At 38.8% G+C, this 13169-nt stretch overlaps 1 protein-coding gene across 2 annotated transcripts in view; it reads left to right on the top strand.

Moving 5' to 3' along the window:
* Window positions 1-13169, top strand: part of REPS2 (RALBP1 associated Eps domain containing 2) — a 93416-nt gene that overhangs the window by 58389 nt on the left and 21858 nt on the right. For both annotated transcript variants that reach the window (XM_041472405.1, XM_041472406.1), the window contains exons 12-13: window positions 1430-1472; window positions 4420-4556. In XM_041472405.1, coding sequence (XP_041328339.1) covers window positions 1430-1472; window positions 4420-4556 — 180 coding nt within the window. The remainder of the gene's footprint in view (window positions 1-1429; window positions 1473-4419; window positions 4557-13169) is intronic.

The following is a 13169-nucleotide window of genomic DNA, read 5'->3' on the forward strand; positions in this document are numbered from 1 at the left end:
TTGACACAGAGAGAGGGAGGAGGATTATCACCACTGCATATTTTAATATTAATTCCCTCTCCCTTCTTTAGTTGCTAGGAAGAGTTTGTTGCAGAGAAATCTGGAATGACTGTGAACCAGTTTGGTGATGACAATCTACTGCAACTTGGTTCATAAGTGGTCACTGCCAGCTGTGGTGGGGTTTGTTCTGTCCAAAACACCGACCAGTTCTGCATGATCCTAAAAGCAGTTTATTTTATGAAGAGCTGTTGTGTGGCTGTACATGTGCCATATGCTGCTGCTTGTCTTCTGAGAGCCCAAAGCCTCCTATGGATGGTCTGTGCAGTAGTACAGTGCAAGCCATTAAAAGCTCAGTATTTGCCAGCTGCTGCCACAGGCTGCTCCTGCTCAGTGGTTTGGAGGATCCATTGTATTCTCAGGTAGTGCTCTGTAGTAGCTGATGAGAGAAATGCTCTGTAGTAGCTGGTGATAAATGCCTGTATATCTGAAGAGAGATAGAAATTCTGACAATTATTTTTTTCCCCAACCTACTTTGTTTCTCTTGAGTGTTGTACCTTGATTAGTAGACTGAGAAAAATACAAAGATTTACTTTGTATGTGCACTAGGATCATTGATGCTTCTGTAATACCTTGAGGATATCTCTGTGGGATGAATTTGAAAGCAATCACGCAGATGATATGTTTTCTCAAAATTATCTGATTCTAGTAAGGAGAGTAACAGAAAAGACAGTGTAAAGCAAGGAACAGCCTCAAGGAATTACCTAGAGATGATAATTCAGCACTGTTGTTTTCCTATCACATAAAACCTGCATGTGGCAGGGTATTTGGAATTTATCCAAATAACAGAAACCCATTTTTACATTAATAGAAATATGTTTGATCAACATTTAGACTTAAAAGCTTTCTTCATTCAAATACCTTTTGTTCCCAAGGTCAAAACAGTCTCAACGTGACATGATAATATTTTGTAATGGGTGATGTACATTTATACTAATTAGTTAAAGTATTTAGGAAGGACATAAACCTTTGTGTTTTTGGAAGCAGACAAGTAATAGATTAAGAGTTCTGGACTAAGAACAAGATGTTTTCTATAAAAAGTTTTATTGTTCCTTACATTGCTGTATCACAACTACATCTATGACTACAGGTCAGATCTACCAGACCTATTCCTCTTCCTGTGTTCTGCTAACCAGATTAAAAAGGTGAAGCTCTCACTACATGTTGGCTTTTGAATTCTTAGGACATTTACACACTACGAAAACAAAGGGGAAGGAGAAGTGAAAATCAATCCCCATTGCTCATGTGAGATGAGTATACTCTCACATCCAGATTTGCAACACTCACATGTTTAATGGACACTGATTCTGAAGCTGAAGACATTTATTTAAAATACGATGTTTTAACGGTTCTTTTTTCTTTTCTATTCCAGCTGCTCAAGAACCTAATGCACTCAGAGCCAGACCACGATCCAGGTACTGCTTTCACTCCTGTTTCAGGAAAAGACGTGTGTTCCTCTGGTGTTAGACACCAGGCATCAGAACTGGTGTTGAATTTTTTTTTTTTTAATTGGTGTTGTGCTGGAAGTACAGCTCAGATCAGACAGATTTACCAGAAGGAATCTGTAAGCTATAGACCCTACATAAATACTGCACTAGGGCCCCATGATCTCTGGTCATAAGGTGCTGGACGTTTTGCCTATCTGCCCAGCCCTGCTGCCTTGTCAGGGTGGTGACTGCCTCCAGCCCAGCCCCAGGGGCGTCGCGGCAGGACAGCTGGGACCACCCCATTGCAGGGAACATCCTCAGCAATCCTGTGCTCTTGCAACCTGCACAGTGATTTCAAATGGAGGGAGGCACTGCACATTCCTGCAGAAACAGCAGTAGTAGCTCAGCTCTCGGCTGTGGGTGAGTGAATTCTTTTATTGGCATCCATGTGCTTGGCTGTGGTTGGTTGGTGTGTGATGGAAGGACTTCAGGACCGTTGTGTGCTAGAAGTGACACCTGCTGAATTTGGATGTTTGAAAGAAAAGGGAAACCTGTGCCAGAAAGCATTGGATATAAATGGATTACATCCTGGGTTGGTTGTTACCTACTGGTGTATAGCCATATTGTTAATTCACCTTAAACTTTTTATTTTTGGTGCTAGTTAGAGGGCTCTGCTTAGGATTTTTTTGCTTGGGTAATGAGAGTATAATCAGAAGCTGTCTGCTTATAGTCTTGTCAAAGCCTGCTAGTAAGAGAGGATCAGCTATAAGCATGGTGATTGAGGATTGAAATCCTCTGTTCTTAGGACCTGTATTCGGGAAAGCTGAACTGCCTTGTGTGCTATTTTTCTGCTGCTAGCCAAAGCTTTTTATTTTCTGCAGAGTTTTAAATTTTCTTGCTGTCTTACTAAATTGCAAATATGCAAAAAATGTGCACAAATACATACAACACTAAATGCTTAAACAAGCTCAGAAAAAGTCACTTGAATGTGACTGTTCTGTCACATGTGGCTGTCTCACATCTGACTGTATGTCGCTGCTTCATTGCAGAAGTTGAGACTAAAGATGCTTGAGCACATCCTTGAACTCAGACTTGCTGTGTTTTTGGAAATGGGTTGAAATACCACAGAGGGATTTATTTTTCTCTTTAGAATGATTGGGGTGTTACGAAAAAACGTGTATTAATAGACTTCAAAACCTGATTCTTCAAAACCAGATTGGAATATATTTAGTAACTGAGAAAACAAATAAAAACAGTGAAAGAATTTGTGGTGTGAAAAGTAAATCTGGTAAACTTGGTGGTGATAATGAACAAGTAGAATTGTTAGTGGCTCCTCTGGTGGGTCCTAAAAATTCTGATTCAGAGGGTGAGGAGGACTCTGACAGTCCTATTAGAGAAAGAAGTAAATCAGGAAGTCTTGTCTCTAGCAGAACCAGAACAAGTTTTACATGAAGTAAATCAGTGATTCAGGCTCCTTTAAGAAAAATTGTGGGACTGCTGGAAAAGCCATCTATGTGCATGTACTGTTTGCTAATTGTGAGTTATTGACTTGGAAACAGGATGTTGCATCTCATTGTAACAATCCAAATGATACGCATAGTATTATTAAATCTGTGATGATGACACATAACCCCAGCTGGGGAGATACACAAATTTGGTTAGGAATTTTATTTATGAAGAAAAAAAAGAGTAGTTCTAGAAAAAGCAAAGGAAGGACTGAGTAGGAGAAGTTGAGGAGCTAGATCAGAAAACTGGGGGAGCAGGAATATCAAATCCTGATAAACCTCTCCCTAAAGAAGATCTTGAATGGGATTTGAATGAAGATGTTGCATTAAAAGGAGTAAAAGCCTTGATTTTATATGGGAATTCATAATGGAGTGGAAAAATCTAGGAGTCTTGCAAATTTGTATGAGGTGAAACAGGGAGACAGAGAATCTCCATTAGCTTTTCATGAGTAGTTGTTTGAAATGGCTCATAAATGGACAAACTTGGACCTGGAGAGTAAGGGTAATAGGATGTTGTTCAATATGCTCTTAATTGAACAGCTGGCACTGGATATTAGGAATCTGTTTGGCAAAAAAAAAAAAAAATGGTCCATTTGTCGATAATGGGAGTAATTTCTGTTTTACCAAATGTGCTTTTGGTCTTGCTCTGACATGCAGTATGTGTTACAGTAAGTCTAACATCTCATGTCGCCGTGCTCATTTTGAACAGAGTTTTGGTCTTGCTTGGCCTTGGTTTTTCTAAACTCATAACTACAACAGCTGAAAAAATTTAACAGTATTTGGCAAAATCAAAATTCTTAGCAAATTCACCACACCACATTGGGATTAATGTGCTGTGGGAGGACCTGGAAAGAGATACTGAGCCATGTATTTGACCAGTTGTAGTCACTTTGGAGACATTCACTTTTTCTGGATTTTGTGCATTTTTGTGACTGTTTCCTATGGAAAATTTATTCTAATTGTTAAAAACTGATTCTAGGAGTGAGAATATCACAAATTACAAAATGTGTACTTGCAAGAGATAGATTGAATCTCTACCTGTATAAACACTACCCTTGCAGTTGGGAAAGGCAACAGAAACTCCCAGGGGTCTGTGTGGGGAATTTTACTTTGGTTTATTCAAAATAGTTGCTACAATTATCCTGCTGGCAAAGTTACATAAGAAGGCCTCAAGCTGTGTTACAAAAAGCCTTGAAAAATGCTAGCCCTGTAAGCATGACTCATTCCTTTCTCCACATGCTTAGGGTCCTTCTGTTGCCAAGTAAATTTGTGTTGTTGTAAGAGGGAGCTCTTAGTCATTAGGGCAAGGAATTTCCACTATGAGCCTGACTTCTGATCAGTGTATTTTTAGGTACTATTCACTATAGTTGTTTAAAATTAATTTTTGAAATAAAATATTTTCTGCTTTTCCCCAACATGTTTTTCCTTAGGTCTTATTCTAGCACATCAATTGAAGATGCTATGAAAAAGGGAGAAGAGCCCCCTACTCCACCTCCAAGGCCACAAAAATCACATTCCAGAGCTTCCTCTTTGGATCTGAACAAAATATTTCAGCAAAACACTCAAGGTAAAGTTTGCTTTCTTTGCTCCTTCTGAGACCATTCAGGTTAGCTGTGTTCTTGGCAACTTGATCTGTTTGCAGAAGTGCTTGGCAGTACGTGCATATGCTGGCCTTTGCTGCAGACAGTAATGCACTGCAGAACAGGAGTTCTGCTTGTGCACTTGCTTGTGTTACATCGCCACTGAGGGGAAAAATCACTGTTTCTATAATTAAGGTGATTATAATGTTTTCTGGCACAGTAATGGGAAGCTTAACATATGGTAGTCTGTCATCACTGACTGTTTATAACTAGTCTGGCTGTTTAGACAACTCTCATCAGTAACTAGAGTATAATTGATTTTTATTACTATTTATTTTTTGTAGTTCAGAAACAGGAAGAAAACCCTTAATGTTTAAACTGGGAGAAAGAAAGCAAACAATTTTGATGTTAAAGTCTAACATATGTATGAGAACAATCAGAAGCTGCTCTGAGTTAAAAAAAAGGGTAATTTCTTTTGACATGGGTGCATGTTGAGGGGAAAGAAAGAAAATGACTAGAAAGAAAAAGACTAGTAGCTGGGGTGAACAGAAAGAATATGGCTTTTCAGCACATTACCCTTCGAGTGTGCCTCTTGCCTTGAAGTGGGAAGAGGAGCTGTTTGTTCAGGGCAGCAGTCACACAGCGTGGCTGTGCCTCAGCAGTGTCCTTGAACCAGACCAGAGGTTTGTGTGCTGCACACCAATCACCTGACTCAAGGACCAGCTTAAACACGGTCATGCTTATGCTCCAGAAGAAAGCCAAGGTTTGACTGTGTCAAGGAATGTTTAACTGGGCTCTGTAATGTGGTTCTTGGAGTAGAAAGAGTTTTACCTCTTGCTGTATGGGACTTTTTTGTGCAAACACTAGAGGGAATTCAAGATTCCTGCTATGTGTGCAGATCCCTGAAACTCAGTAGGACTAACCTTTTTTTTTTTTTTTTTTTTTTTTTTTTTTTTCCTTTAAAAGGGGAGTTCATTTTTTTTTTTTTTTTGCCTTAAACAGAGGAGTAATTCCTTATCTTTGTTCTTGTTGAGGGATCTGGTGCCTCTAATTTTGATTTTTTTATACATCAAAATAAAACCCCGAACAGAGCCAAGTGCACATTTTCTACTGCAGCAATTTTCTTGGAATCCAGATAACAAGTATAACTGGAAGGAAACTGGAAGGAAATAAACTTGGGTTTAAATTTCACTTGGAACACAAATGAAAGAATAATGTAAATTCTTGAAGAAGTCATTCTGTGAATGAAAATGAACATCTTGTTTTTGCAATAGTTAATTTTGAAAGTCACAAAGCGGTTTCTTTTAGGGAAGTTAACAAACTGTGAACAGTTTTGATAATAATAACAACAATGCAAAAATAAATAAAATATAAATAAATAAAAATATAAATAAACAATATAAAAAAGACATTAAGCCAGTGGAGAGTATGCAAAGGAGGGCAACAGAGATTATGAAGGGTCCGGAGGTGAAGCTGTATGAGGAGCAGCTGAGGTGGCTTGATCTGTCCAGCCTGGAGAAGAGGAGACTGAGGGGAGGCATCATTGCAGTCTGCAACTTTCTCTTGAGGGGAAGTAGAGGGGCAGGCACTGATCTTCTCTCTGTGGTGGCAGTGACAGGACCCAGGGGAATGGTCTGATGTTGTGTCAGGGAAGGTTTAGGTTGGATATCAGGAAAATTTTCTTTGCTCAGGGGGCAGTTGGGCACTGGAACAGGCTCCCCAGGGAAGTGGTCACAGCACCAACCCTGAGTTTGAGAATGGACAATGCCCTCAGGCACATGGTGTGACTGTTGGGGTGTCCTGTGCAGGGCCAGGAGTTGGATTTATTATCCTCGTGGGCCTTTTCCAGTTTAGGATATTCGATGCTTCTGTGTATATCAAGCATGACTAGAATAATCCTATTTTGGTGCATTAGTTTTTGTCCTACTAATTCTACTTCAGAAATAATTGTAGTTTGGGGAGATGGGTGGATAATCTGATTCCAGACCCACAAAGGAATGCTCAGTAGTACAGAGTTTTGTTTTCAGTTCTACGTCTGTCATGTTGATCTATGGGTATCATTTCTTTAATTGTAAAACCATTTGTGCTTTGAAGTATTTATTTTGTTTATTTCCTTTTTAAAAGGCAGAAAAATACTTGAAGTAAATTCAGTTAAAGACTGTGGTGAATCCCTGTGGGCACTGGAATTCCAGTGGGCACTGGAATTTTTTGTTTGTTTTTTGTTCTTCATTTACTGCTGCTATATCATATTTGTCATCATCTTATTATGCCTTTCTCCTGGCCAGTATGCACACATAATACTTATCTGTGATGGCTGGGATGTCCAGCAATGGATTAGCCATAAAAATGTGCTTTAAAATTGTTGCATGGGGAGGTTACTGGACTGTAAGAAGGCACCTTCATAGCTGCACTTCTCTGGATTGCTGCAACGAGTGTTACCCAGGACAGACATAAAAAAGCATGAGAATTTGTTGAAAGGCACCACTCTCTGAAATATCCTAATGAATTTCTGTAAGGAGACAGAAATATCTTCTATTTTTGTTTTTATTCATGTAGTCTTTATGTTAGCATCTGAAGAAAAATCCTGTGCTGCTACATTCTCAATGTATTTCTTTTTGTTGAATGTGTAATCTCTGGCATTTGGCCTGTGTTCATGTTAAGAAAATACTTGGCTGGAGTTTATGCATTCCTGGAAGGACAACAGCAGGTTTTAAGTAGAAACAAAAATGTCATTTTAAATGCATACATGACCTAGTTTACTTCTTCATTTCTCCCCTAGCCCAGTCTCTAGTCAGATACAAGCCAAGAGCTCCTGGAGTAAGACCTGGATATTGAGGGGGCCAAAACTGGGGCAGCTCAAAGCCCAGAGATCCTGCAGCAGAGCCCCAGCCACCTTCTAGCCTCAACAGCAGCAGTAAGCTAGACTCTGCCTTGGGAGGACTCTGGGGCTGGGGCTAGTCTCAGTTTGAGTATTAAAACCTGAAAATGCATCCGTTGTATTCTCATGTTTTGTTCAGTTCTGTTTGCTGCCCATGACAGCCAATAAAGAATTTACTTCTGGGCAGTGACAACAGTCTGAGTCTTGTTAGATTCATACAGTTCCCTCTGAAATACATTTTATTCCCCATTTAGTTTCATTTCTGAGTCACATAACTACTTTTAATTAACAGTTCTGTTAAACAAAGGATACTTGTCAGGAAAAGAGAATTTGCTTTGATGAAATGACAAGCTTGTCGTAAACAGAGTAGTTTTGTGTTATCTGGAAGCAGATTGAACAAAACAGCCATATAACTATTTACAAATGAATTTTTGACTGTAGGTTTTCAGCACTCATTTGCTTTGGAAACTCACCTCCTGCTGTGGCTGTCCCTGTGGTGAAGAACACGTGGAATACAGGCACCATTTTTTACATAGGCTGCTAAAGAAACACTCACTGTAACTTGGATTCTCTGTTTCTGGGGTGCTGGTTTCAGCCAGCAACAAGGGGGTTTTTCTCCCTTTTAAAATGTGAGGTGTTAAGTTCCACACTTGATCAGGTGGAAACACAGCAAGCATTTTGTTGCAAGTGCAGTATTTTCTGTCACAAATTATGCTTTCCTGACTACAGTCAGATCTGCAAACTGTATTTAGCATTGCTGGGCTAGTGATGGCTGCCAGACAAGAAAACGTTGTGTTTGTTCTAATTTGGTTCACAGGAAAGGGACAAGGGAATAGAATTTATTGGTGTGGATCAGCATTCCCATCAGTGATATGTGTGTTCCCCCATCACTCCTGTATTCCTTCACATAGGTGTTTCCCAAGCAGTTTGAAGTGGTACTTGTATCATTAAGATTCTGTCAGTACAATTGTCTTTCTGCATCCTCTCATTTTCATTAGTGCTAAAGGAAGACTGTTCAGCATCACATTTTACCCTCTTTTTCATACCTTTGAAGAAGACTTTTCATTACTTCTTTGCTTCATCAGACTTCCATTATTTCATTCAATTAGCATATCCTTTCCTTGAGCTTACAGACTTGGTGGGTTTTATTTGCAAAGTGTGGAGATTTGTGCATAATTAAATGTATGTTGAGAGATCTTAGCTTTTTTATATTTGCCGAAGTCAAATTCTTTTTATTTCTGTATGGTTTTAAGTCTACATGTATAATGAAACAGTTCATAACTGTGGAGGAAAGAGGATTTTGAGAATTAAAGTTATTGTTGCTGTGGTGTCATAGATGTTTTGATACAAACAAGCCCAAACAGTAACCATAATACTGTTGTCCCAGTCGTTTTCAGGAATATCTTTTCAGCTAGATTGTCTTTTTAGCTTAGTGAGCCAAATGCAAGTGACTTTCCCTTTTGTGTACATTAAACTGAATACAAAAAAAATCTGCAAAACTTAACCTAGATAAGCATGATTACTCTATTATCTTTGTATTCTTTTATCCTTAATTGTATTTGCTAGGAAATGTCTGTGCCCATTGAGGTTAGCTGTCTGAAAGATGTAGTTGCTAAAGACAAGTTGTGAACGGGTGGTGCAGTTATGTTTTTGTATTACCAAAAGTACAGATTTCTTTAAAATTTTATTTGAAAGCCAAAGTGACAAGGGGGAACTTAGAAAAGTAATATTCTTTTTTAAGGCTGAATTTAATTAAGTAATTAATTTTCAGGACTCTCTCCTCTCGTTGCTCTTACATTAGTCTTGATTTAGTAAAATCCAGCTACTTTCTTGAGATTTTGTGCTGTAATACTGTACTGTCTTGCATGTTACTGCGTTGTGTTTATTAATCAGACCATTAAACATTAAATTAGGAAGATGAAAATTCTAAAGGATTTTTATTTTAGAGAAGAGATAATAGCAAATACCCTCCCCAAATACAACATTTCACAAATTATTGTTTGCATAGTGTACAAGAGCTGTAATATTGCAAGCTTAATCGAGTGAGGAGTGTAGAGTCACGTGAGTGACTGGTTGTAAGTGTTGTGACAAATTTAAATTAAAAATGTCTTATACACAGAGCACAGAGAACACAAAATCGAGCTGCTATTTGTCTTTTTCTCTATGAAATATATTTTTAAAATAAGTGCTGCAAAAATACTTTCTTGAATCAGAAATTTTTTTTTTTTTGGGACTCAGCCCCTGATCTGGTACTGGAGCTGTGGGTTTTTTCTAGTCCTGTTCCCTTTCAGAATAGATTTGATTAGTGAACTGAGCTTATTCTGAATAAAATATTAATGTCTTCCTTCTGATTTGAATGGAAGAGTTTTGTGCCTGTCAGCCTTTCAGAATTTTTTTATGAAGGATTTATATGTTTACAACTGTGTAACTTCTTTACCCAACTGGACAAGAACATAATTGAGGTTAAATGAGATGGAGAAAATAGTGAGGATATATATTGATGAATAGTTATTACATGATAGGATTCTGATGGGGTAACGTATTTTTGCATTTTTTGATTTTTATATATATCTCTAAGGGCTGAGTCTGGACAGTACTTTACTGGGGTGAATCTTACCAGCCTTTCAAGTGTAGCTGCTTCTTTTACAATTTATGTGAATGAACTGAACTTCTAAAAAATTATATTTTACCATTTATCTGAGCTTCGCTCTTTCAGGGATTGAGGAATGATTTGCAGTCTATTTTCATCCCGTTGCAGGTTATTAAAAATTAAATTTTAATCCAAAAACTCTTACACAGAAAATTGTGAAGGTTGAAGTGTTCTTGACTAGCCCTACCAGCCCCACTGACCTTTTTCATGATCCCATGGGGGTTGCTCTGTTCTGTGAAAAAATATTCATCCATCATGGAGCAGCTTTATAGCTTCAACAAGGTAGGATCTGCTGTGTCTCATGTGGAACAGGGGTCAAGCTGCCTCCTGGAGATGCAGATGTCCCCAAGAAGAGTGTGAGCAGCAGGAGGGACCAGAGGAGTGATGCCTGGCAGCCTGCTCTTCCTGGCTCCCATGTTCCTGTTCTGAGCGTGTCCACGTTGGAAGTGGTCACAGATGGGCAGTGCTGGTACCTCCAGCTCTGCCCCCCAGGTCTCCAGGGGGAAGAAGCTCTGGCAGCATGGATGTGTAGGAGGTAGGTGGAGGGACTGTGCCTCCCTGTGGGTGGAGAATGAAGCTAAACGTGAAGTGAGACAGAACAAAATCTTGGATAGTTTTGTTTAAGGGCAAAGGGAGGAGGGAAAACAGTCCCCAAACAGAAACACACAGGAAAGGAAAGGGTAGAGAAAACAGTAACTAGAAAATTAAATTGTTTAGGGAAAATGAGGGACAGGGAGGTAAAAATACAGATGTTGTGGATATATGACATAAACCAGAAAATAGATGTTTTAAAAAAACCTGTTTTACAGAATTGCTTAACACATGCTGAAATTCATGGATAGGACATTAAAACCAGACATAATAACAAATCCTCTAATGATACTTTGCTTGTTTGATTTGGAAGTGACCCATCAAATACATTAGCACACAATGTCCTAAATGGTCACACCTGTGAGTTCATAGTGCAAAGACATTAATTACTTAAGGCCTGGCTATATCTCTTCCTAATTACTTGGAAAGTACATGGATAATTTTCCACTCACTTAAGGTTAGCACATGTTGGTTAGCACATGGAACAGACCTGTAACAAGAGTATGTGTCTCTAACATCAGATGTGTGCATCATTTGCTGTGACACAAGAAACTGCCACTGCCAGCTGAGCAGATTCCCAAAACTAACTGTGAGAAGAGAGGTCATTCTGCCACTGGCAATGCTTTCCACAGCATTTCTACAAACCTGGTAACAAAGTTAATGTCAGGAGTCTAAAACAGGGGGGTGTTTTTGCAATGCTATTACCTTCTGAGGAGACATCAGCAAGAATTATTGAAACAGATCCCTGGATCAGTGGTATTTCACAACTACCTTACTACAATCCTTTATTAAATTTATATTCCTGGCTACAGCTTTCATGTTTTTTTGTTTGGGGTTTTTTTTTTTTTTTTTTTTTTTTTAGACGTAGCAGTGAGAATTAATAAACCAGATCTCTTGAGAAATGGTTATTTCACAATCACTTACTAATGCTGCTGTCAGGAATGTAAATAAATGAATTTGTGTAAAGAATGGTGTCAGTGTTAGGGGATAACCAAGTACTAATTTCACTGAACAAGAATAGAAGTTCAGTAAGAAGGAGGTAAACAGAAACCAGCTTAGACACAGAACTTCTCTGTGCTCTGCCTTTGGCAACAGAAGCAGGAAAAGTATGTCAAAAACCTCCCCAGAAGAGTGGAAGGTTGAAAATGCTGGCTTTCCTGAGGAACCAAAGCCTTAGGTAGTTTGAAATAGAATAGTAGTAAAAGAATAATTCATTCTGTTAGCTTATCTTTTTGAGCTGATTGCAGTATCTTACTCCCTTTGCTTCCTGATAAAATTAATTGGTTGGTGTTTCATTAAACCTGCTCTGGGAGCTCAAGACTCTGAAGCAGCATAAACTGATGGAAATCTACCATGAAACCAGCCTCTCCTTTGATCCAATAGTACTGTAGCATCCACTTGAAAAATGCCAAATACATCAGCCAGACTCTCTTTTGACTTGAGATGAGGCCAGTCTCCTTGGGTAGGTTCAGTTTGGTCTGCAAGGTACAAAATGGCCCTTGACCCCAGAAAAGCACCCTTCCCTTCTTTCAGGAGACAGATTACATATGTGTTCAATTCACATGGGAATGAGGGTGTACATTTTTTCCACCCAAAGTTTAACTTGTCTGAGGTGATATTCAAGCTAAGGTGATAGACATCTAAAACCAAGATGTCATCTGCATGTAGGGAATTAATACTAAATATTTGACATGGAAATATTTCAGGAAATGTAGTTTTATATGCTGCTGTTGCAGTATTAATTTTCAAAAATAGCAGGTGTTCAGGAGCTCAGTGTATTATGGCAGTTTTTTCTTCAATACTGAAAACCAAGAGCTTAAGTGACTGTTATTGGGTAAGAGAAGTACAGCACCTTGCTCTTATATTGCTCTAAAGGATCCCCTTGGCTCAGACTCATTCATCCTAGTTTTGGAATTCTCCACTGCTGCTATATCTGGTGACTTAAAGACCTGCTTTCATAGGTTTGTGTGGGCTGTTACAATTCTATTTTTCCTTCACCTTCTCTTCCTACATCAAATCAGTAAAAGAGCTATCTGAGTGGTTGCTAGGATTGTCATTTTTCACTGCCACAAATAATGATTAAGTGCTGAGTGTTGTTGTCTGCTAGGGAGGCTGGAGGCAGAGTGGTCAGGTAAGATGGCATTAGCAGTTCTCAGAGTATACAATTGCAGCCTGCTGGTTGTTTTAAAATATTAATCTACCTTCAGATTGGAAAACCTGTTTTTTTAATCTGCTGTGGTGTCATGTTAGTACTATCAGACCTTTGTGGTTGCCAAAATAGGGCAGAAAAGTGGTCTTGGAAAGTTTCCATGCAGATAACCTGTCTTAAAATGTAAACATGCTGAGTAAAGAGCCATGATTTTTGAACTGAAAACACTGTCTTTGTGGGAGTGACTAGAGCATGAAAATGCTCTCAGGAATACATATGATATGGATACTTAAATCTATTTTACTGGTACCTGCATGGGCTTTCCACAGTGC

This window comes from Pyrgilauda ruficollis, unplaced genomic scaffold (assembly GCF_017590135.1).
Source record: "Pyrgilauda ruficollis isolate IOZ18807 unplaced genomic scaffold, ASM1759013v1 scaffold29, whole genome shotgun sequence".
In the NCBI taxonomy this organism is placed as follows: Eukaryota; Metazoa; Chordata; class Aves; order Passeriformes; family Passeridae; genus Pyrgilauda; species Pyrgilauda ruficollis.